This window comes from Heteronotia binoei, chromosome 21 (assembly GCF_032191835.1).
Source record: "Heteronotia binoei isolate CCM8104 ecotype False Entrance Well chromosome 21, APGP_CSIRO_Hbin_v1, whole genome shotgun sequence".
Lineage (NCBI taxonomy): Eukaryota > Metazoa > Chordata > Lepidosauria > Squamata > Gekkonidae > Heteronotia > Heteronotia binoei.
In genome coordinates this window covers 159,043,617-159,069,821 of record NC_083243.1, presented here as the reverse complement: position 1 = coordinate 159,069,821, position 26,205 = coordinate 159,043,617, and the positions used below count along the sequence as shown (strand labels likewise).

The following is a 26,205-nucleotide window of genomic DNA, read 5'->3' as shown; positions in this document are numbered from 1 at the left end:
AAAGCAACAATCTTGTAAAACCTATTGTTAAAAACCATCTCAGATGTCACAGAGCTGTTAGTTCTGTTATGTTTGGGCTGGGGTTTTAAGCAATCTTTGTGCAACCTCAGCATGTGCGCGTTTATTAGAGAGAACTAAAAAACCCCACCGATTTTAATGAGGCTTATAAGTCTACACAGGATGGCTGTCATGAAACAGCCTCCCACAGTGACAGTCTAGCCTCCCGGCTCCGCTATCTACTTCCCGCACCCATCTCCAGGCACTAGGGGGCGCTTCGGATTCTGTTTGTAATCTAGAGTGGGAGACAAGGGCAAAAAAACTGTGACGCCTGCGCAGAGGCGGAGCGGTCGCGGCGTGGGAGGAGAGGCGACTTCAGAGGCTAAAGGTCCTTATAGCGACTCGAGTAGCGGCCATAGCAGCATAGTAGCGGTGGGACTTCGTGTTTTGTCGTCAGGATGCCGGCGGTGTCGAAGGGGGATGGGATGCGAGGCCTGGCGGTCTTCATCTCCGATATCAGGAACTGTGAGTCGCATTCGGGAGAGAAAAGGAGGGTCCTTTCCCATTGAGTAGGAAGGGGTGTCTAAAGGATCGTGGGAAACGTTGAATGCTGATGTGGGTCTGGTGGATGGCATGTCCCTTTGGGTCTCTTTCGGGTGGGGCTGTGTTGTTTGTGTGCTTGGTTCGTGTCTTGAGTTTTGTTTTCTGCGTGATAGGTGCCGGGAATGGCTGATTGTTCTCTTCCCAGGAAAGGGCTCTTGCTCAGTGTAGCCGAAGAGGGGAAGTTCCATTCATTCTCCAAGTAGGGAGTGCTGTATGAACTCAGGTTGAGCTCGCAGGGAGGAGCCCTGGTTTCAAGGCTTTGGGTGTGATGCGTTGTTTAGGAAGCTGTTCCGTTTTGGGGTAAGAATCCTGGGGTTTTTCTCTCTCTGTGCCCTGCCTGTCTTGTTTTTGCGCACGCAGGAATCTCGAGACCTTCTACCAGAGACGGGTGGGGGAGGGTTGCATACGGTAGTGATGGATGCACTATTCTGGGCCAGACTGACATTGCAAGTAGGTATAGATGTGCCAGCTTAAAATTATGTGTAATCTTTTATTATTTGGGGAAGACAAACTATGGGAGGTTAGGTATATATAGAAGAAACGCATTGTGACCGCTCGAGTTTCTTTTCAGAAAAACAGCAACCTAGTATCACCAGCATAAACACTGCTATTTAAGTTGATAGTCAAAAATGATGAGCTGAGGATATATGTAGTAAACTGGTCCAGTCAAATCTGTTCTAAAACTGATTAATGTAATGTTGTAAATTTTCACTCCTGAATACATTCACAGCTCAGAGACCAGCAAACAAAAACTGAATTTCTCTGGTTTAATTGCAGGAATTTAGGAGGCAAGTTAGTTAACTTAGCACAGTTTCTGTGCAGTTGTTCCAAGGCTTTACAAATTACCTGCTGCGTAGCTAACCAGTACTCATAATCTTTTTGGGCAGCATAGTTAGTGTCTTCAGGAGACCTTTTAAGGCAAAGTGCTAGTAGTGAGCTGGCAAGTGTTAAGAATTGTACATTGTTTAAGAGTTGAACAGTGTTTAATGGCCTTTTATGTACTTAGCATACAGTATGTCACAGAAGTGAGTACACCCCCTCACATTTTGTAAATATTTAAGTATATCTTTTCATGTGACAACAATGAAGAAATGACACTTGGCTACAATGTAAAGTAGTGAGTCTACAGCTTGTATAACAGTGTACATGTGCTGTCCCCTCAGAATTATGCAATACACAGCCATTAATGTCTATACTGCTGGCAACAAAAGTGAGTACACCCCTAAGTGATAATGTCCAAATGGGGCCTAAAGTGTCAATATTTTGTGTGGCCACCATTATTTTCCAGCACTGCCTTAACCCTCTTGGGCATAGAGTTCACCAGAGCTTCACAGGTTGCCACTGGAGTCCTCTTCCACACCTCCATGATGACGTCATGTAGCTGGTGGATGTTAGAGACCTTGTGCACCTCCACCTTCCATTTCAGGTTGTCCCGCAGATGCTCAATAGGGTTTAGGTCTGGAGACATGCTTGGCCAGTCCATCACCTTTACCCTAAGCTTATTTAGCAAGGCAGTGGTCGTTTTGGAGGTGTGTTTGGGGTCGTTATCATGTTGGAATACTGCCCTGCGGCCCAGTCACTGAAGGGAGGGGATCATGCTCTGCTTCAGTATGTCACAGTACATGTTGGCATTCATGGTTCCCTCAATGAACTGTAGCTTCCCAGTGCCGGCAGCACTCATGTAGCCCCAGACCATGACATTCCCACCACCATGCTTGACAGTAGGCAAGACACTCTTGTCTTTGTACTCTTCACTTGGTTGCCGCCACACACTTGACACCATCTGAACCATCTGCAGGGCTGTCATCCCAGAAGGAAGCCTCTTCTAAAGATGATGCACAAGAAAGCCCGCAAACGGTTTGCTGCAGACAAGCAGACTAAGGATATGGATTTCTGGATCCATGTCTTGTGGTCCCATGAGACCAAGATAAACTTATTTGGTTCAGATGGTGTCAAGTGTGTGTGGCGGCAACCAGGTGAGGAGTACAAAGACAAGTGTGTCTTGCCTACAGTCTAGCATGTTGGTGGGAATGTCATGGTCTGGGGCTGCATGAGTGCTGCCGGCACTGGGGAGCTACAGTTCACTGAGGGAACCATAAATGCCAACATGTACTGTGACATACTGAAGCAGAGCATGATTCCCTCCCTTCGGAGACTGGGCTGCAGGGCAGTATTGCAACATGATAACAACCCTGCCTTGCTAAAGAAGCTGAGGGTAAAGGTGATGGGACTGGCCAAGCATGTCTCCAGACCTAAACCCTATTGAGCATCTGTGGGGCATCCTGAAACGGAAGGTGGAAGTGCACAAGGTCTCTAACATCTAACAGCCACGTGACATCATGGAGGCGTGGAAGAGGACTCCAGTGGCAACCTGTGAAGCTCTGGTGAACTCTATGCCCAAGAGGGTTAAGGCAATGCTGGAAAATAATGGTGGCCACACAAAATATTGTCACGTTGGGCCCCATTTGGACATTATCACTTAGGGGTGTACTCACTTTTGTTGCCAGCAGTGTAGACATTAATGGCTGTGTGTTGCGTAATTCTGAGGGGATGGCACGTTTACACTGTTATACAAGTTGTAGACTCACTACTTTCCATTGTAGCCAAGTGTCATTTCTTCAATGTTGTCACATGAAAAAATATACTTAAATATTTACAAAATGTGAGGGGGTATACTCCTGTGACATACTGTATATCCTCTATGGATACATAAATAAAAAATGCAGAACTGGATTGATGCTCATGTGAAGTAAACTACAGTTTAGAGCCTCAGATTATACTTTAAACAAAAAAATACTCAATTTATCACTTTTAGGTAATTTTTTGATTAATTTATGCTTTGCCTTTCTCCCCAACTGGGAACCAATGCTAACATCATTCTCTCCTCCATTTTATCCTCACAACCCTGTGAGGTAGGTTCAGCTGAGAGAGTGTGACTGGCCCAAGGTCATCCAATGAGCTTCCATGGCACAAATAGGGATTCAAATCTGGGTCTTTCAGATATTAGTGTGATACTCTTAATGCTGTGGGATCTTCTGAACTCAACATAACCTGGGACCTCAGCATGCGTTAATCCAACCATGATGAGGAATAAATTCTCTCACCTATTAAAAAGTATTTGAAGATGTTTTGTGGCTGCACTTATCTGGCATGTGTTGTTTATGTTTTATTGGTTTTTAATGGAAGTAATGTGATGTTGTGAGCCACCCTGAGTCCGCTTGCGGAGAGGGCGGGATATAAGCTTAACGTAATAAATAAATTATCTTATTTATCTTTCCTGGTGAGAAGTACTTTAAATTTGTTTGTTTTTTTAGCATTGGCAAGGTTGCCTGACTCCCAAGTGTGTCCAAACAGTAGCTCCTCTGTCAGTTACAAGTATCCATTCAGGAAGTATCTGAAAACCTTAGCACAGTGGAGGCTTAGTATAGTACTGGCCAACTAGACATTACACTTGCTGTGATACCTGTGCTGATTCTTGAAATCCTTTTGGACTAGTTGTGGTTGGTCCATAATCTTTAAACTAGGGGTGTCAAACATGCGGCCTGGGGGCCAAATTGGACCCAGAGGGCTCCTATCAGGCCCTTGAGCAACTGGCTGTCATCTTCTTTCTTCTCCCTCTCTCTTGCTTCCTTCTGCATAATGGCTTGCTTTGCAAAACTTGCTCAATTGCACAGGAACTACAGAGCAAAACCTCTGTTTTCCCCACTGACTGAGGCTCCTTCATTGGGGAGGATGTGGGGGGAGGCAGAGTTTGCTTTGCCAGGCTCTCTCAATTGCACAGCAGAGCTACTGAACCAAGCCTCTCTTCCTTCTATTGGCTGAGGCTTCTCCCCCTCCTGGTTCCCCAGGGAAGGAAGGAGAGAGCCAGAGCTCCCTTTGCCCAGTTCCCTGGATCCCGTGGGAGAGATACAAAGAAATCACCTTTAAGACCAATGAGTGTTAATGTTGTAAGCATGTCTTAAGGTTTTTTTTAAAAAAAAATTCTTTAATTGTGTTTGTCTGTGTCCTTTATAAAGTTTATATTGCTGCTACCTAATCTTAAATAGGTACACACATGACCCGGTCTGTCATTGCCCAGCCCAACAAGGTCTCATTTGTGTCGGATCTGGCCCTCATAACAAAAGTGTTTGGCACCCCTGCTCTAAATAATCCCTAGCTATTGGGTGGGTTGATTGTGTGCTTATTACTTGTTGCTAAAGGAAATGTTTGGAAGTGACTTTGGGGGTCTCTGGGCACTTTGCTTTTATTGTAGATTACCATATACAACTGGGTTTTATTATCCACTTATCCAAGTTGGAGAAACTTTGCATGCATTTTTACCCAGTCCAATAGCCAGGTAGCTACGTTAACACTATTATTTAAGCTGTCATCACTAAGCATTTTATAAAATGAGCATTTCATGAAGTACTGGATGTGTTGAAGTTAAGGCTGTAAACCTAAATGTATATACACTGAGAACAGTCTTATTGACATAGTAGGATTGAGCTCTGTGGGAATGTTAAAGATTGCACTGTTCATCTAAGGTGCGTATTGAGAGAGTTGTCAGTCTGGCATACTAAGTGGAGGTATTTTGAGCTGCTGAATAAAATTCTCAAAATGTTAATGTCTCCTGCGTAGACGGTGTTCTAAGGGGATTATCTAAAGAAATCCTGCAGTAAAGCTAATCTCCAAGATCCATACCCTGTGTTGTATTTTGTCAAGCAAAAAAGGAGAGGCATTGCATCTGTAAAATCAGAACTGTAAGTAGATCTGATGGCCTGACTCCCATTGCCACTCTTCATTGTCTGTCAAAATTCAGCACAGGACAAGGATCCAAGACAAGATTGTCCTTACTAAGATTATTTTCTGGAGCCCAACTGTATAAATGTATAGGGATTTGTTGCTGCTGTTGTTATTTGTTAATTGCCCTATGCCAGCTTGTTCCCTGGACAATGTACAGAAGAGGCATAATGCTATAAAACAAATATGAAATGTTAAAATTCAGTATAAGAGAGTTAATAAAAAAACTGAAGATGTTAAAATTGAAAGATATCCCAGATGGCATCCTTGAAAGTTTTCCATCCCAATTCTGGACTACCTGGCCAATTTCTGGGCAGTGGAGAAGGAAATACAAAATCAGAAATTAGGGGGAAGGAAAGAAGGGAGGGTGCCAGCCACAGTAGAAAACCATTGCTGTCCCCAGCCAAAAACCTGGCAGAATATCTCTGCCTAACAGGCCCTGCAGAACTGCGTAAGATCCCACAGGCCCCAATGGTATTAGGCAGAGAGTTTTACTAGGTCTGGGCCAGGCCTGAAAACACCCTGGCCCTGCTTGAGAACAGCTAGACATCCCTAGGGCCAAGGACCACCAGCAGGTTGTTATCTGCAGAGCATAAAGCACTCCCAGAGACATACCAGAGGAGATGATCCTGCAGATATAGGCTACTCAAAGCCTTATAGGTCAATACCAAGACCTTGAACCTGACTCGGTACTTCACTGGAAGCCAGTGTAGCTGGTACAGCACAAATTGAATACGTGCTGCTGTGAAGTTCTCGTCAGGACTTACACCGCCACATTCTGGATCAGCTGGAGTTTTGGGTCAGTCTCAAGGGTAGACCATCATGGAGCAAGTTACAGTAGTCGAGTCTAGAGGTGACTGTTGCATGGATTACTGTGGGTAGGTCAGAGTGCAACAAGAAAGAAGCCAGTTGCTGAGCTTGGTGAAGATGGAAAAAATACCAATCCAAAATGATGCCCAAATTCTTGACAGACTGCACCAGCATCAGTGACACCCCGTCAAGAGCTGGAAGCCTAGATTCCAATCCTGAGGGGCCCAAGGCACAGCTCCTCTGTCTTTATCAGATTCAGTCTCAGCCTGCTCTTTTTTAACCATGGTAGGATGGTTACCCAGTTTTTTCAGTGAGCTAGATAGGAATTTTTGGTTAGTATTTTGCATTATACTTCATCATTTTCTTTTTTGTATGATAATTTAAAATCATTGTTTAAGCCAAATATTACAACAATTATTACATTGCAGCAACTGTTGGGAAACATAGTTTAATAAATGACATCCTAAGTCCTTAAAATTAAATACATATATTTATGTAAGTATTATATATTAGTGTTATATATTATAAATGCATGCATTTTATTGAACTACTGTTCTTTATTTAATTAGAGGCAAGCTTTTTATGAAGGTGAGCATCTGAAGGTGATGCATGTTAACTGTAACTAGCATGTCCACACTGCCTGAATAACATCTTGTACCAATGAATAGGATGTAGTTAATATGATAAGCATTGTTGTGGTTGGGGAAGAAAACCTAGATGTGTTAGATAAAATATCAGTTCCTTATGTTGTTGCTTGTTCATAGTATTAAAGATGTAGAAATATGTTGTGGCATTATACACTGTCACAATAACTCAAACTCTAAGGCTGTGTCTGTAGCTGAGGAAAGATGGATAATCTGTGAGTCAAAATGTTACCTGTATGCTGCCTTGCAGACTTTTCGTCTAATGCTGGCCACAAAGATGGGTTTTGCTAGTGAGAAGCTTTCTTGGTTTCTGCCATCAATGATACAGTATGTCATAGGAGTGAGTACACCCCCTCACATTTTGTAAATATTTAAGTACATCTTTTCATGTGACAACACTGAAGAAATGACACTTGGCTACAATGGAAAGTAGTGAGTCTACAGCTTGTATAACAGTGTAAATGTGCTGTCCCCGCAACACACAGCCATTCATGTCTAAACTGCTGGCAACAAAAGTGAGTACACCACTAAGTGATAATGTCCAAATGGGGCCCAAAGTGTCAAAATATTTTGTGTGGCCACCATTATTTTCCAGCACTGCCTTAACCCTTTTGGGCATAGAGTTCACCAGAGCTTCACAGGTTGCCACTGGAGTCCTCTTCCACTCCTCCATGACGACGTCACGTAGCTTTTGGATGTTAGAGACCTTGCGCACCCCCATCTTCTGTTTCAGGATGCCCCACAGATGCTCAATAGGATTTAGGTCTAGAGACATGCTTGGCCAGTCCATCACCTTTACCCTCAGCTTCTTTAGCAAGGCAGTGGTCGTTTTGGAGGTGTGTATGGTCTCATCGGACCACAGGACATGGTTCCAGAAATCCATGTTCTTAGTCTGCTTGTCTGCAGCAGACCGTTTGCGGGCTTTTTTGTGCATCATCTTTAGAAGAGGCTTCCTTCTGAGACAACAGCCCTAAAGACCAATTTGGTTCAGATGGTGTCAAGCGTGTGTGGTGGCAACCAGGTGAGGAGTGCAAAGACTAATGTGTCTTGCCTACAGTCAAGCATGGTGGTAGGAATGTCATGGACTGAGGCTGCATGAGTGCTGCTGGCACTGGGAAGCTACAGTTCATTGAGGGAACCATGAATGCCAACATGTACTGTGACATACTGAAGCAGAGCATGATCCCCTCCCTTCGGAGACTGGGCCGCAGGGCAGTATTCCAACATGATAACGACCCCAAACACACCTCCAAAATGGCCACTGCCTTTCTAAATAAGCTGAGGGTAAAGGTGATGAACTGGCCAAGCATGTCTCCAGACCTAATCCCTATTGAGCATCTGTGGGGCATCCTGAAACGGAAGGTGGAAAACAGCATTCTGCACTTTGTTTCCATAGTTGCAGGACAGGTGTGTGTGTATGCATGAAAATTCACTAGGCAACTTAGTGTGGCTTTTATGCCTATTTCTTCCCTTTTAGCAATTGCGTGCACCCCTGCTCATCACCAGCCAAGCTAGAAGCTGCGTGGCTGGTGGGTGGGCGGACTGAGTCCACTCACCTCTCCTCATCTTTGGAATGGTCTACCCACTTCCCCCCATCTTCCTTAAAACCAGGTACTGCCATTCTTGGCCACAAGGCACAGTGTTTGGTGTACAGTAGTCTTAGAGGGAGAGAAAGTAATACACTCTTATTTGTCTGTCAAAGAAGAGGTCATTAAAAAATAAAAACAAAACAGCAACAAACCTGTCCGGTTGATAAAATGTTTCTTGGTGTCCATACAAATAAGTGAGTGTGTGTGTGTGTGTGAAGGGGAATGACCCTATAATTAGTTTCTGTAGGATACAATGCTTCCTTAAAACCAGTTACTGCCATTCTTGGCAGAATGCAAAGTACAGGTGGTGGAAGAAACCCCAAACTAATTGGATTCTCCCCATAGTAATTTGTGCACAGATCCTCTGTGTTTGTATTCCTGCAGTGAGTATGTTTGGTAGATCAGATGGTGATCCTGCTTTGTGAGTTGTGCATTCTGCCATCGGATTCCATGTGGAGCCTTCAGTCTTGCTATCTATAAACATTTGTCCCAATCAGTTTGTCTGTTCAGGACCTAAACTTCAGCTTGTTGCCAGGGGTTGTGGTGTGTTGAGGAGGACTTCATAATAAAATGTTACTCTCAGTTGACCCTGCTTGTTTAATTCAGATGGTTTGTGTGGTTCTAAGGTAGACTTTTTTTTGGTAGTTTTGCTGTTTGTTAATCTAGAAGGAGCTACCCAAAGTGCTGATTTAACTTGAGCAAACTCTTTTTCAGTCTGCTGGAGCATAATTGCTCTTTGTTTAACAGGAGCATGATGGTGCAAAGTGGTGGTTGCCTCCTAATTATAAGCTACCCAACAAATGGCTGGAGTTTGCTTAACAGTACACATGAGATATTTCAAATGAAAATGATAAAGGCATTTCATGCCTGGAATGGATGAGGCTGCCAGGATTAAAAAGAGATGGTGTAACACGAACAAAAAAATAGTTTCTACTCTTTGCTGCTGAGTTCCCAAAATTGCACTTTTTATTTAATGATAGAAGATTAAAACCTTGAGGAGGTTTTTAGGGAGGTGGGTGGGAAGAGCAAAGCTTACTGCCCTCAGTGTTTTGGGGGTTTTTTAGGAATATGTTGGTTCAGCAGTACACGTTAAGCCTTTTTAAAAAAATAATATATATATATTTTTAAAAAAAATTCCAATAGGACTTAAATGCTTATGTTTGGGAGGAGAGCAGCTGTCCCATTGCAATTTTTTTTTTTAAAAAAACTTGGGATTGTAAAATGCCTCAAGCTTTGTGGAAGGTGGAATAGAAAAGGACTTCAGCTGTACAGTCAAAGCCTGGCTTGTTTTTCCAAAGCAGTCATTATTTTGAATACTGTAGACTGCAGTTGGCAAGTACTATTAGAGATAACCAGTAATTACAACTTATGGCAAATAGCTTAGTCACAATTTTGGAGTGAATTGAGGGCCTGTAGCTCCATGGTAGAGCATCTGCTTGGCTTGTAGTAAGCCCCAAGCCCAATAGCTGGCATCTCCAGTTAAAAAGACTTTTATTAACTTTTACTTTTTAAATTATATCCTGCTTTTCACCCCATTGGGGATCCAAAGCAGTTTACATCATTCTCCTTTCCTCCATTTTATCTGCACAACAGCCCCGTGATGTAGGTTAGTCTGAGATTGTGTGACTGGCTCAAGGTCCCCAACAAGCTTCCATTGTCTGAGTGGGGATTTGAACCTAGATTTCCCAGATCTTAGTCCAACACTTTAACCACTATACCACACTGGCCCTCCAGATCAGGTGGTTGTGTGTGTATGTAAAATACCATCAAGTTGCAACTGCCTTATAGCAACTCTGTACAGTTTTTAAGACAAGGTTTACAAAAGCTTATTCTTTGGATTGTCCAAGGAAGAACATCCAGCTCTTTTATGTTCAGTTTGTTTGTCTGCACTTGTAAATAGGCCAAACTGTAGTTTCATGGGAAGACTTTGTGTAAATGTGCTTGACTAGCAGTTATTTGGTACATTTGAGTGGTATGAGTCGTTACACTTTGTCTAATAATACTATGAACATGTATTTGCTCCTGAGAAGTGCTTGTTTCTTTTTCTTTGCCAGCTATTTTCACTTTAATATGGTCCAAGCAGCTGCATTAAATGTTTGAGTATCCCCCTACACTTTAAAATTAAAAGCATGTATATAATAAAACCTTCTATAGGAGATTCTACGCATGCTCATGCTGATAACAGAATTTTTATGAAAGTGTTCTGATAAAGAGCTCATTTTGAGCCGAGGACTTCATAATAAAATTTTCTCAGTTCGTCATGGTTCCATTTGTTTTAATTGGATGTTATCTTTTACCTGTGATAAGTACCAGGCTAAATAAGCATTTGTGTTTGAATGCTATTAACCAACCTTCTGTTTGCTTGGTGGTTGTATTTTTTAACCCTCTTATTAGACTTGGCTTGGACTCTGGTAGTTCTTGCATTCCATTTCTGTGTTGAATTTGGAGTGACTGAAGTGAAATTGTATTTCACAAATAGTACAAGCAGCTTTCTGTGGCTTTAAGCCATATTTATGCACCATAGCATGTTGCGACAGCTGTAGCTTTTGCTACAGTTAAAATTGACAAATGGGTAAGGAAAGGAGTGGGAGGAACCCCCAGCAGGCTAGGCTTTTCCTTAGACTGATTTCCTTAGTATTCTGGGTTACCGTAGTATTTCATTGGCCTTCATTCACTGCCACAGGAGGTGGTGGCAGCTACAGGCATAGCCACCTTCAAGAGGGGCTTAGATAAAAATATGGAGCAGAGGTCCATCAGTGGCTATTAGCCACAGTGTGTGTGTGTGTGTGTGTATATATATATATATGTGTGTGTCTGATATATATATATATATATATATATATATATATATATATATATATATATATATATATATATATATATATATTTTTGGCCACTGTGTGACAGAGTGTTGAACTGGATGGGCCATTGGCCTGATCCAACATGGCTTCTCTTATGTTCTTATTATAGTTTCTGTACCGGTGTTCCGTTTTTGAGGATGGCTTTTGCTTTACTCAGGCCTATGTTGTCTTAAAAATAGAACTTCATATCCTGGGATATTTATTCTTTAAAAAACAAAATAGGAGTTCCTCCATTTAAAATATAGTAGCTCTTTATCAGTAGCCAAGTTTGGAAGCAGAATTTGAAGTTGCTTGAGCTGTCATGAATTTCCTTTTAACAAGCCAGTTAAGTGCATGGAATTGGCTATCTGTGTTTTTTTTAATAGGAGGCTCTAAATTACTCTAGTCTGCAGGGAACACACAATGAAGATAATCTCTGCTGTTCAGCTAGGAGTAGATGGAATCACAAAGGCATGAAAGGAGCAGCTAATTGTATAAACTATACTTTCTGGTTGGACTTTTTTAAATGTTAGGCTAACTTGTTACAAGAAACCTGCTTCCCATCCATCTGAAAGCTGTTGGCTATGAACATGATTCTCAAAGGGCCCTTTGGGCCCTCCATGTTGCTTAATGGATCTTCATATTTAGATACTGTTAATAGTTCTGAATTTACCCATGCTAAGTTTCTATGGTAGACTGATCTTTAGTAGACAGAGAGCACAATGCTAATATTTATTACTCCAAAACTAGAGTGCCAGTTACTGCTGTTGAAAAGGGTTGTTGTACTTTCCTTGATTACACTTGAGTCATATCTCACCCTGTTTATGCCTTTTCCCACTTCATAGCCTCATATATGTCTGCTTAGTGAAGGCTTACTGCATGCATCTGATGAAGTGGGCTCTAGTACATGAAAACATGTAGTGAAATAAAACCAGTGAGCCATTAAGATTTTACAGGGCTCCTAATTGTTTTTGCTGAAATCAGCTACCTCAAATGCTACTCTGGAATCCTTAACTGTAAACTCTTCCTCTTCTTGTTTAGTTTCTGAGTTTCTGAACTGCCTCTTGTTCAGCTACGAGTGTGATTTTGGAAAATCTGAGGCTTGTCAAACTGTGTTTTGTGTCTTCAAGAAGAATGCTAATTTTTACAGCCCACTTCTGAAAAGATAAATATTGCAGTTGAGTCTTCAAATACATTTTTTTGTACCAATTACATTTGAATGCTGCCTCTTTTGTATATGTTGTAGGTGGTATTTATGTATTTAAATGTTGTGGCTTTAATAAGGGAATGTCTTAATTTGCCAGTATTGCTGGTTGGATACGTTGAAATCCTGCACACCAGGAGGTTGGTTGATAGCCAAGCGAGATCCTTGAAAGTGGAAGAGTGCTGGGCTTGCCATTGGAAATCAACCCACCACCATTCTTGCAAGCCTACCAGTCTCTTGCTTGCGGATTCCTGCAACCTTGCCATAGATGGGTGGGAAATTATCCAGTCCTTTATTTCTGTGTGGAGAGATAACATTGTTTTGTAAAATGCACAGCAATTAATGGATGTCATTGCCAATACATTTTAAGCAAGCTCGACAATTTCAAAGTTGTAGTGCTTTTTCAGGAGATTACCTGTAGGAGAGTACATGTAGATTACAGTGCATTTGTGATTTTACTCCTCACTCTCCTGTGTATCAGTTCACCAGATTTGAGTCATGTAGGGGAAGGGATATTGCGACAGGAGCCAGAATCAGAGTTTTAGCTTGGGCTGTATAGGTCAAATCAAAACCAATTTGATATGGAACAAACAAGCAATATAAATGATGTCACTCTGCATGGGAGTTGCCCCAGGCAACCTTTCTGGAAGGGAGCTAAATTCTGTTTGAATAGCTGAGTGGATGACCACATCCACAGCATAGCATGCACAGTATTTTGGTTATCCTATAATTAGTATGTCAGCAGTTTTTATGTTTCATCCCTCTTAAATTAAGGCAATGTAAAAGGAAGTATGTGCTATAGCCTCTTTATTGCCACAAATGATTTCTACAGATTTCTGTATTCAACTATAATATTTATACTACATTTGATTAATATTTTTCCTGAACAGATGTTTAAGCAGAAATGCTTGATGTTATTGGGACATAAAGTTAACATAGGAAAAAAGGAAAGGTCCTCTGTGCAAGCACCAGTCGTTTTCTGACTCTGGGGTGACGTTACTGTCACAATGTTTTCACGGCAGACTTTTTATGGGGTGGTTTGCCATTGCCTTCCCCAGTCATCGACACTTTCCCCCCAGCAAGCTGGGTGCTCATTTTACTGACCTTGGAAGGATGAAAGGCTGAGTCAGCCTGGAGCGGGCTACCTGAAAACCCAGCTTCCGCCGGGAATCGAACTCAGGTCGTGAGCAGAACTTAGGACTGCAGTACTGCAGCTTTAACACTCTGCGCCTTGGGGCTCTTTAAAGTTAACATAGGATACTTCTAAAACTTTGTTTACTAAACAAGTCAAAGCATCAATTCACACTCTGTTTAAGGAATCTGGAACACTGAAATGGAAAACTTTCCAGAGATCCATATTGCTGTGTCATGTCACCATTGTGGCTGTCCATGCCAGCAAGGAGGAGCAAGCTCCAGTTCAGCTCCTCTCTGCACCAGCAAGGGGCAGTCGTGAAGCACTGGGGGCTTTACTTGCACATCACTTTCTTCCAGGATACATGATCCCCGGGGCAGGTCACAGACTTGTTCTAGGTGTTCTGTACTTTCCAGGCATGGGGGGAACCACACATGCAGGGAGGAGGGGATTGAATCTCCCCATTTTTGCAACCTGAAATAGCCATATTTGCCCGTTTGGATATTACATATGTAGTGTTATGGCTATATGTGGAGCATGTTGCACCCTGGGGCCATTTCAGTTTGGGAAAATGACTGGGGGGTGGGATTCTGTTCTTCCCATGGTCCCAAACTCCTACTCTTTTTGATGATGTGGGGAAATGGAGACAAAGTAGGGAAATGGAAGGGTAGTAAAAAATCCAAATAAATACATAAATAATCTGGCCATTGCATTCCTGGGATGCACAAAGCTCTTGAAATATACATGTGACCTGACCTAGGGGGAAAAAATGGTGTGTAGTTAGGCCCCGGTAAGACGTGCAGTCTTTTTCTCTCACTTTCCTGGCAATGTAGCAGCAACAGTGGTCTGCCCCTCTCTGTATAAGAGGAAAGTGGAACCCTGTGAGAGGTTTCCTTGTATGGGGTCCTAAAACCTGCAGCCTGCCCTGGATCCACAATTTTAAAAATCCTATTGGAAATGTTTTAAAACAAAGCAAGGCTTTAGTTTCACTTGCATGTTCAAAGACTGTACAAAAATCTACTCTGTGACAAATCAAAGAGTATACTTTGGTTTAATAATAATAATAATTTTATTCTTATATCCTGCCCTCCCCCGCCAAAGTGGGCTCAGAGCGGTTTCAGGAAGACTGCCATTTTTCAAGGCTTGAAATTGAATGAATCCCTCAGCATGAAGCCAGTGCTGTCTCTTATACGTCTAACTTTGCTAATTCTGGCAACTTTGTAGAAAGAGGGTCACTGGATGTTTCTGGTTATCTAAATGACCTCTGAAAGGAAGTGTGGGCAGATTTTGTTAAATAGAATTACTCATGCTTGAAAGTCAGTGTTCTAATCTTCAGTAAAAAAAAAAAGTTCATGGTGTATGCATTTTTGCTTTCCTCTTTCTGATGATGTAGGGGATTGGAGACAAAGTTACTGGAAATATTGGTAAAAATGATAAATGTTTAAGGCTTTGCTGTATGTTTGGTTTTCATCTGTAATCATGAAATAATATGTGGAAATATATTGTTGCTTTGTGGACAGTTTCTCCAACTCCTACAATAGTAGTTCCCCTGATTTGGGCTCTACCAGCATACAGATAAATTGATTCCTGGGTTGTTGTTTTTCTAGTTTACATTTAACGCAAATTGAGAGGTACCTGATAGGAAGTGTTTCTCTTGCTGGTGAAAGTATATTGTTCCAGTGTTGCTTTTTGATGTTGCAGTGCATCTTGTAAGTAAGAGATAGAAACAGTGCTGTTAGCACTGTTGGTCAATAGAGAAAAGATCCAAAAGTACGTAGAGTAATAACTTAGGCCTAACAAAATAGTGAATGCAAGCTTTGTGTTTTCAGGAAGTCTTCATATCATATGTTAAGTACAAAATAGGAGGCAGGAGTTTATGTTGGAGGAACCTGAAGTTGGCATGAGGTGTAATTAGATTGCATGGTAATCCGTGCAAGAGAGATTTCAAGATGTCCCAGTCTGCTGGAATGGAGAAGGGGTGAAATTGCATTGTTATTAATTTGAACACTGTAAAAGCCAGCATTTTCTGGCCCAGTCCATTTTGCTCAAGTGTTTGCAAGGTGAGCAGCAGGAAAAAAAACCTTGGTAGATCCTTCTTTCCACAAAAGTAGAGGCTAATTGTCAAGTATTGCAAGTTCTTCACCAATCAATACACCTTAGTTTCATCAAAGGTGTTGATTGATAAGCAAGACATGACAATTAGGCAGGGTCTTGCTAAAACTAAAGCCAGAGGGCTTTGCCCACTGAAATATACCTAGAGTCCATCTGTTACATAGTTCAAATGCAAAAGCACCCCAAAATCTACCGATCACCTTTCTCCCCCCATCATGTTCATCCCTGCCCCCAATGTTTCTGAAGCAAGCTGTGAGCATCTCTATGAACTAGATAATGCGGCCTTGAGAAGCTCATAGTGTCTTGCTCCAGGGTGGAAAGATACATGATATGTTACATACACAATAAGGCAATGTATGAGAACAAGGAGATAGCAGCAAAGCAGGACCCTCAGAGGTTACTACAGGTTACAAGCAATTATAACTTCCCCAATCCCCAGCTCATGGCAAGAGGCACTCTTGACACTAATGTTAGATTATGCACAGTGGCAAGTCAATAGAAGCCAAATTGGATGGTATTACCTAGAGGTTGAAGGTTTTATAACAATCCTTATGGACAGCAGAATCCCATTAAGGTACTAGTCTATTAACTGATAACTCTTTCTTTTTAGTTATACTGTCTGATCCAGTAGAACATCTGCCTTTGGAGAATGGGGGGGGGGGTGGCAATTACAACTGATTCCACCCTCTTCATTTCAAGTCTCCACTTTGTCTTTTGTGTTATAGAAGGCTTCATGGGCTGCAATAGGAGGGGGAAACAAAAAGTCATGCTCTGCAGGGTTCACTCTGAGTAAAGCTGGTTGGATACAGGCTATTTTAATACAATGCAAAAATTATAATTCCATCAACCCCATGTTGTAAGAAATTCCTGAACCGATTCTTGTAGTTTGTTCATTCTTGATGAAAGCATTTTGATTGGTTTCTGACATCTGACTTGAGCAAATGGGTGATCGTGTTGGTCTGCAGCAGCAGAACAAAATTTGAGTCCAGTGGCGCCTTAAAGAACAGTAGAGGGGTTTTTTTATTTATTTATTGCATGCGTCTGAAAACTTATACCCAGAATAAAACTTTGTTGGTCTTAAAAGGTGCCACTGAACTCAAACTTTGATCAAAATAATAATTGTTGAAAACATCTCGTGAGTTATTACCACCCACAGTAATATTTTAATGCTAAACATGATGCAGGGATGGCCAGTGGTAGCTCTCCAGATGTTTTTTGCCTACAACTTCCATCAGCCCCCGCCAGCATGGCCAATGGCTGGGGCTGATGGGAGTTGTAGGCAAAAAAACATCTGGAGAGCTATCATTGGCCACCCCGACCCATCCCAACTCTAGTTCATTGGCTTGTCACTTTTGGAGATGAGAGAAGTCTCTGCTTGATGTCATGTAGTCTTTATGGGGAAGAATGAGCCTTAGTGCAGGATATGTGTCCATATGAATAGGGGGACAGAAGTAAGATTTGAATGGGAGGGTTTCTAGCTTAATGGCTTGAGTTCTTAACTGCTGCCACTTTGTGTATGGTTTAAATTTTGGATATACGTACTTCTGACAGTACACTGCCATTTTTAAGACAAATGTTCATGTTCAAAAAGTGCCTTTACTACTTTGCAGAACTTCTTAGGATTACAATGCTTATATATTACTATTACATGTAAACTATGTAAACTGACAGAAATTAGCGCCGGAAATACCATCACCACTGTCAGATTAAGTTAAGTTTTAATTGTATACTGACTGGTTTTTAATAATGTTAATTTTAAAGCCCTATATTTATTGTTCTGTATGTTTATAAATGTTGTTAGCCGCCCTGAGCCTGCCTAGGCGGGGAGGGCGGGATATAAATAAAATTTTATTATTATTATTATTATTAAAAGGGCATTCTGATTTGGATTCTTTTTTGTTTTCAGGTAAAAGCAAAGAGGCAGAGATAAAGAGAATAAACAAAGAATTGGCAAACATTCGGTCCAAGTTTAAAGGTAAGTAACTAGTGAATCTTTAGGGATGGCAGTACAAAACAAGAATGTATATGCTTTTTAAAAATAAAGTGATGGTAAGCCTAAATATTACATTTACCTAAAAAAGAGACTCTTGTTTACATATGATTTCTTTTTCTTTTTTTACTTTAAAGTGTTTCAGTCGAGTCATGGTACTGTTAGGCAGAATAACTCGAGTGATAATTGTCTGTGGGGGAGATAATTGTAGGACCATGCTTAAAATAATGGTTGCAGAGCTGCATATGTCCAATCAAATTTTAATCATGAAATGGCCAGTTAGTTTGGCTGCAAATATATGGTTCTAGCACAAACGGACAGTCCAGAGAGAGATGATTTGCATAAAACATTCTAATCCTGTCTGTTCTCCTAGTCAGCTTCCTTTTACCTTGCAGGTCCCGCTTCTAGACAACTCACCCCCGAATTTGTGGGATGTTCTGTCCTGGTTACAGGCCAAAGACAAGGGCCAGCACAGTGGAGGGTGAATGGAAGCAGTACTTTAGATTTTCTATTCCACAAGGGCCTTTGGTCAAAGAGATTTTTGAACTGCGTGTGTAGTACATACTGCCTTATGGTACCTATCAAACCATCAATATCAAGAAAAATGTGTAAGACATAATAAAGATTTGTTTAGCGGTTTATGGCTCATTTACAAATTAAACATGAGCAATTGTGTGATCAGGCTTCCAAAATATGCAGTTTATGGTGAAAATTAAGAGTTATAATGTACTTTTTTTTTACAGTGCAGATTGAATTAGATAGGTGATAAGTTACAAGCTTTATAAGTTTGTATATATGGGTTTTTGGCAGGCAGTGTGTAAGTGATATGTTCCTTGTCTTGGTTGCTACAAGACTTGCCTGGAAAGCTTCAGAATACTGACTTTTAGTGGGCAGGAGGTCTCTAGCATAGAAGCACAGTACATTTGTTTTGTAGCAGATAGTAACTTCTCTATTGAGATCCCAGTTTGATTTCAGTTTCAGCTCTCTCATATGGCTTTTCTTTCTGAAAGCTTGCTTCTTTCCTTCCCACCCAGCGCCCACCAACCTTCCTTTTATCTGCCTCCCAGGTCTTTGGCTTTATTTAAATACTTCATTTATACACCACCTTCTCCTCAATGGGGTTCCAAAGTAGCTTACAATATTCTCTTCTCCTCCACTTAATCCTCACAATGACCCTGTGAGGCAGAGTAGACTGATAGTGAGTGACTGGCCTACGTCACCAAGTAAGATTCGATGGCAGAATGGGGATTTGAACATGGGTCTCCCAGATCCTAATCTGAAATTCTGACCACAACACCACACTGGCCCTCCTTTTTCCTGCTTTTTCATAGCCTCTCTCTGGGTAAAGTCCGGCTAACTTGCAAAAGTCGTTCAGTAAAAAGTTACTCAGTTGAGTTTTGTGGTGGCCACCATTGTGCGTAATCAGGTCACACAAGTTGTGAGTAGGTTACTGCTGGGCCCAGGCAAGTTATGTGATATGAAATCATACCTTCTACTACACCTGGGTAAGTTGTGCAGGTTGCCCAGTGATTACTTCTAGGCCTGGCCCTTATGAGTCCTCCAAGGCCGAAGGGAAGGAGAGTGCAGGTGGATTTGGGATCTGGGATGCCCAAATAGCCTTGGAAAAGGTTGCGCCCCCTTCTCCCTCATCTTTTATTTACAGAAACCAAGGTTTGAAGGCTGGGAGTATTATTGTGGTTGCCTAGCAACTGTCACTGTGATCACTGAGAGCTCAGAGCATTAATTTCTTAAAGGTACAGGCATTGCTTCTATTTGGGTTTTTTTAACCCTCACCCCAGTGTATTTAGATTTTGAATTTTTCTGCAAACCTGGGGTGCTTATCAGGTTTGTAGAAAGAGCTGGTTCATGGTGGCTATCTCTGCATTAAAGTATTCACAGATGGAGCTGTGTTGAGAATTAGATATATGGTTTTATTGACTGCCAAATGAAAATAGGAAATTTGGGTACCCATTTCAGTGACTTTTGGCCATTGCTCTCTATTTCTGGTTTCAAGTTTGGTTGATACTCCTTTTCTGAGAAAACATTTGAAGACATTTGTTTTATCTTGCTAGATAATTATTGTAAAGTGCAGGGCAATGGGAAGAGTACTTTCACTGGGACAGAATACTTCTCAAAAACGCTGTTTAGGAAAGATAATGGTTTGCCTCCTGGTAGTGGTTTGTCTACTGTTATCAACTAAATATGGCATTGCCCTTCTTGGAAAAGAAGGCTGAACTTCAGTTAGTGGTTAACAAGCTGTTTCATGGTAACCTGCCAACATGGGTCGTGTTCCTCTGTACCTGTGGCATGTTTATACAATACTGGTTTTAAATTACTTGCATTTGGCCTATATATTGCAGCAACAAAGAACGAATTTGTTATTTTTAAGTTCAACAGTGTGTTCTTTTTAACTTAGGTAGAACCTCAGCATGTAAAGGACTACAGAGATGTGATTCAGCTCTTCTTGCCATGAAGCTATCATGCTGACCTTCAGGCAGTCATGCACTTTTGTCTTAATTTACTTAACAAGTGTATTGGGAGGATAAACTTTAATGATATAACCTTCAGGCCTTGAGCAATGTCACACTAGCTAAAACAAAAAATAAGTAATTTAAATAACCATCTTGTTACCATGTCCTATTACTTTAATTATGTGAGCAAAAAAAGGTCCTATTACTTTAATTATGTGAGCAAAAAAAGGTCCTATTACTTTAATTATGTGAGCAAAAAAAATTGTCTACAGACAATTTTTGTGCAGCTCATGCATTGTGCTCATGCATTGTGTAACTCCTAAATCCATGCCTGCCATGATTTTTTTTATCTTTGTGACATGTTGGCAGCCCCTCAGTATCACAGAAATGACAAGTAATCCAATGATAATGATAATAATATCCCTACTGCTGCATAGGGATGGGCATGAACTGATTCATTAACTGAAATTTGGCCCAAGCTTGGGCCAGTTCAGAGTTCACAAACCGATGTCCAGGGAAGGCACTTTCCAGACTTGTGGCCAGCTTGGTTTGGCTGTTCAGGGCTAGCAATTTAAAACTGACAGCTGTGTGGTGTGGGGTCCAGCAGTCAGCTGTTAGGTTTAAATGGCTGACTGGCAGCCCTTTAAACCTAACAGTTGACTGTTGGATCCACTCAGCTGTCAGGTTTAAATGGGTGTGAGCCATTAGACCCTTTGGTTTTGCCTCCCTTCCCTCTTTGAAGCAGGGGGAAGCAAAACCAGTGGGTTAAATGGCTGGCTGTGATTTTAATACTTCCCAGGCATTCCCCCTCCCTTCTCCTGGTCCTGGTGAGCCATGGTTGGGAGAAAGGTAGAAGGGAAGTCCCTTCAAGGGTGGTCCCCACCCCTTTTCTCCCATTGGTGTCTTGCTGCAGCCAGGACAAAAGGGGAACTGACTGGACAGATTGGTTGCGGTGCGGCCCTTTTGAGTAAGTTCAGGGTTCAGTTCAGGAGCCGCCCCAAACCACTTTTTTTGTGTTTGTCCATCCCTAGGACTGCATTTTAGTAAACAATGCTCCAAAGTTTCTATCAGTCCAGAAGTAGTTGCAAGTCTATCAGAGTATGCTGTCCTTTGCATTTGACCTTGCATTACTTGAGAAGGGATAGAGTTTAATCTTGCCACCATAAATACTCTCTTGTATTGAGGAACAGTTAAAAAATCTAAATATGGTAAGGGTGCCTTTTGGTATGACAATCCTAAGTATAAAAGGGAGCATACACTACAGGGTTTGTTCATGGTTCTTATTGTCCAAGTTATTCAGATGCTTACTCACTGTAAAGTGCACTTGTAATCTTCCCAGTATCTCCAACTCCCTACTGCTGAAACTGAGCAGCTGGAGTCTAGTCTCCATTAATTTCCTCCTTGGGGTAGCATAGAAGTCAGATTTTAATAGATAGAGGCACCTGTTAGATTCTGCAGCAAATAACATTTGCAGCTGAAGTCTGAAGTCTTGTGCTTCCAGAGATTCTAAGCCTAGTTCTTTCCTTAAAGAGACATGAACCACACAACTTGATATCTATCCTTGTGGTCTTCCACATGAAATCTAGCGTTCCTCTACAGGTCTCACTCAATCCATACTGGAGCTCCGTAGAGGAGCTGACAGCCTACTTTTACATTAAAAACTGAAATAGCAGCAGGAACAAACTGGTCAGTTTTGCTGTATAAAAAATGTATTATGACCTTTATTGTGATTAAGGCCTATTGTGATGAAGGCCTATTTTGCCTCACTGAAGAACTAAGCTTCCTTGAAGAAAAGTAGGATAAAAATCAGGTAGAACTTCTTGTACCTACACAGCTACTAAAGATAAAAAGATGAGTGTATATTCCAAATATAGGAAACTGTGGGAAGAACAAAATCATTGGACATTTGTATATCTTCCTAGACAGTAAATAATCCATAGAAGCATTAGGCTGAAAGATAGTTGGGATATGGAAATGATATTGCTGGTTTAGTTTCAGGGTGAATTTGGGAAATCTTCTGCTGCTGCTTTTCCTGTTGCTGCTGCTGCTTCCCACCTTAACAGAACTATGTCTATAGTCTCTGATTTTAGGAAGAATGTGCATCTGAGCCAGACTGTGATACAATATTCCATATAGAAAATGCTAAACATGCAACTTTTGCCACACTGCAAACCAGTTCCCATGCACAGAGTTTGTATTCTGGTGTACAGCCATAACATGTAGGCTATCACAGTGGGAACAGTTATTGATAAAAGCACCCCTCCCCGCCCCATAGGATTGCCAGCATCCAGGTGGTGGCTGGAGATTTCCTGCTATTACACCATCTCCAGGCATCATAGAGTTGGAAGGGACCTCCAGGGTCATTTAGTCCAACCCCCTGCACAATGCATGAGCTTCACAAATACCGCCCTCCCCCTAAGTTCACAGGATCCATATTGCTGTCAGATGGCCATCCAGCCGCTGTTTAAAAACCTCCAAAGAAGGAGAGCCCACCACCTCCCAAGAAAGCCTGTTCCACTGAGGAATCGCTCTAACTGTCAGGAACATATGGAGCTGCCTTATACGGAATCAGACCCTTGGTCCATCAAAGTCAGTATTGTCTTCTCAGACTGGCAGCAGCTCTCCAGGGTCTCAAGCTGAGGTTTTTCACACCTATTTGCCTGGACCCTTTTTTGGAGATGCCAGGGATTGAACCTGGGACCTTCTGCTTCCCAAGCAGATGCTCTACCACCGAGCCACAGCCCCATTCATTGCAAGTTCTTCCTAATGTTGAACTGGAAACTCTTTTTGTACCTAGATCAGTTCACCCGGAGAAAACGGCTGCTTTGGAAGGTGGACTGAATGGCAAGATACCCCACTGAAGTTCCTCCCCTCCCCAAACCCCACCCTCCTCAGGCTCTACCCCCAAAACCTCCAGATATTTTCCAACCTGGAGCTGGCAACGCTACTCCCTGATGACCTATGTGGTATTTCGGACTACATGTGCAAAATATTTTGGACTACATGTTAGAATATGTTGATCTAACTCTCTATGCACACAAACAGATGAAGTAACTTTGTGTCAGGAGAAATAATTTGAAGAAGTAAAAAAACAGTTCAAGCAAATATGTTTTGAAACTTGCTGTTTCTGGTCTTTAAATAGCTCCCCAAAAGATGGGCTAGCTGCTGCCTTATCAAATTGGAGATCATGTAAATTCTTACCAAAACAGTCACTGAGGTGTTCCCACCCCTGCCCCCCTAAATTATTGAGAAGTCAAGATACTGGAACTTGCTTAATTTTTAAACTCATGTTGGGAGGTTTTCAAAAACTGACTGACTTATTAGGTTTGCAAGCATGAATCATTTTATCAGAAACTGCCAAATTGATTGAGTTCAGAACGGGGAGCAGCCATTCAAGAGATAGAAAGTATTACAAACTGGCATTTTGAACACTTCAGTGCTTGTTTATCAGAACACTATGATCCCAGCTTGCATGGCTTTGCTGTGCTTGATGTTGGGCATATTCATAACAGTGACTCATTTTTAAGTTGGCACAGATCTTTTCTGGCAACACAGTTTGCAAAAATAAAGCCATATTGTGTACATGATCTATTCTTTGCACTCATAGCAAGGCTTTTTTCATAGCATAGTCTGTGTGCCATATACAAGTATACTGCTGCAAAACAGATTTATTAAGCACTCTGCAAGGACACCCAAAGGGTGATTAACATGTGGAATTCACTGCCAAAGGAGGTGGTGGCGGCTACAAGCATAGCTAGCTTCAAGAGGGGGTTAGATAAAAATATGGAGCAGAGGTCCATCAGTGGCTATTAGCCACAGTGTGTGTATATATATGTGTGTATGTGTGTGTGTGTGTATATATATATTTGGCCACTGTGTGACAGAGTGTTGGACCAGGCCAATGGCCCATCCAACATGGCTTCTGTTATGTTCTTATGGCACATTTGAGTTGCTTGCAGTTAAAGAACCAGGTAAACATAAATATTAACTTTAAATTCTTGATTTTAAAAGTTAATTATGCCCTTAAAGCAATAGTTAATGTCAACATCAATTCTAAGACTTTGAAAATGAAGCTATTGTTTCTGAAACCTACTAGCTTTCTAGTCTGATCATGGATCTTTCACATATTAACCTACAAGAAGCCCAGTTTACACTCAACAGCAGCTCAAAATTAGTCCCAGTTTTGATCAGTGCTCCTGTATTATAGATACTAATTTCAAACACTTGTGATGTTTATTGCTTTAGGGATATGTGCCTTGAAATATCTTTGAAGAAGCCCACTTGGGACACAACGACACTCTCTTGCTTCCAGCATCCATTCCCAAATACAACAATCTTATGAACCAGGTTTCTAGAAATCTGCCAATTGATAAAGCCACCGAAATCTGTACTCTCAGTGCCCAACATTTTCTTTAATAAGAAATAGCAATTGGAATTTATAGTTCAGAATGCCTGCTGAAGCTTTTTTCCTCAAATGTGTTTTTGTTCAAAATTGTGCCTTCCCAGTTTTTTCCTCTCTGCAGGAGAAAAGAGGTGAGACTTGTACCTCTTCTTCTCCTCTGTGTGTGTGTGTGTGTGTGTATTGTGGGGAGGGGTATTGTGAGCAAAGAAAACAGCTGACAGAGACAGGACTCAGCACTACCTCCCATGCTCAGAATGCGGCTTCTTTCTGCAACTTTTTTTTTTTAAGTTCGAGGAAAATTATACGAGACCACATGCAATGTGCAGTCTGGCTCTAAAGGACTTGCTGATTCAGAAGCTGCCCTTATTCCACAAGCCCCCCCCAAAAGGAACTCCTTTATAAATTAAAGCAGTTTTTGCACGATAATTATACTGCTGCTACTGAGTACTGTCATTGAGTACCAGACAGTTACAACAAATGTTGAATATATCCTTCAGTCAGTGGTTGGTTGGTCTCTCTATATTTAATTGCAAATTGCATGGATTATAAAAATCTGGATTTTCAGAAATTGAAAATGCATATCCATCTAACAGTTTTTTCTCCCCTGGAACCCAAAGACATGATTTTCATGAATGGCTACTTCCAGCATTCCTAGAGAGGCTGAAAATTGATTGGGGACTTCTGTTTCTGCCTTATAGGGGCACTAAGCCCTTCATTTTGGATACTTTCATTGCTATGTATGCAGTATATCAGAAGAACCTACTCAGAAATGTCAAATATATAGAACTAAGAAAAACAACAGAGAAGCAACAGGCCCAGACAAATGATGACACAAACAATATTGTAAACAGCAAAAATACACGTAGTCAAGAAAAGTAACTCCTGGGTGCACCACTTCCCCTTAAATAGAATGGGACAAAATGATGTATTCAGAATTCCAGGTAGTTAAAACTTAAAATGGTAAGTTTCTATGTTCTGTTCTCTGTGGAGGATCCTTTGTTTCCCCTTCCCGCTAAACCTCTTAAGCATGCATGTTTTCTGTTGATCACCCCTGAATTCTCAGAGCCTGAGAAGACTGTTGATGTTGCAATCTACAGTAATCTAGTAAAGATAGTTTGGGATCTAAATGAGATTACAGGTGCATGTCTGGAACAGCAAAAACCCTTGTCCACAATCTGCTATGCAGCTCTGACTGTAGTAGCATGTTTCAAGGGTTACATTTGCTGCCATCTTCTTCTTGGCCCTCTTGCCTTAGTCTTGGTCTTCTTGGCCTAGGCCTTCTCCTCCTCTGCTTTTTTTTTTCTAGCATTGCTCCAAGGTCGAAAAGTTCTCAAATTATCCCTTTTCAGTGTGTTGCTGAAAACTGCTAGCAGCTATGCTTGTTCTGTATTATTGTTTGGTTCACTGGGCATCTTCTAGTAGATTAGAGAAAAAGCACTTCTAGTTCTCTAAAAGTGGTTCTACATTATATAGAGTGAACTCATAGATACATGAAATTGGAAATCTGTAATGTAGATGGTATTAGCATGTAATCCTCAACTGGCAGTTGAGCCTCATTAACTGTGTAATGTTAAACAATGGACTAGCTATAAATGCTAGCAATAGCACCCTAAAATCAAAATAATGATAGAG

General features: G+C 41.4%; 1 protein-coding gene across 4 annotated transcripts in view; it reads left to right on the top strand.

Annotated features, from left to right (window-relative positions):
• The first annotated feature begins 345 nt into the window (after positions 1-345).
• AP2A2 (adaptor related protein complex 2 subunit alpha 2) overlaps positions 346-26,205 on the top strand; it is a 75,702-nt gene continuing 49,842 nt past the window's right edge. For 2 of the 4 annotated variants that reach the window (XM_060263028.1, XM_060263026.1), the window contains exons 1-2: positions 346-522; positions 17,617-17,685. In XM_060263028.1, the coding sequence (XP_060119011.1) occupies positions 456-522; positions 17,617-17,685 (136 nt within the window). In that variant the 5' untranslated portion in view covers positions 346-455. The remainder of the gene's footprint in view (positions 523-17,616; positions 17,686-26,205) is intronic. The other 2 variants (XM_060263027.1, XM_060263025.1) reach the window with 1 other exon arrangement.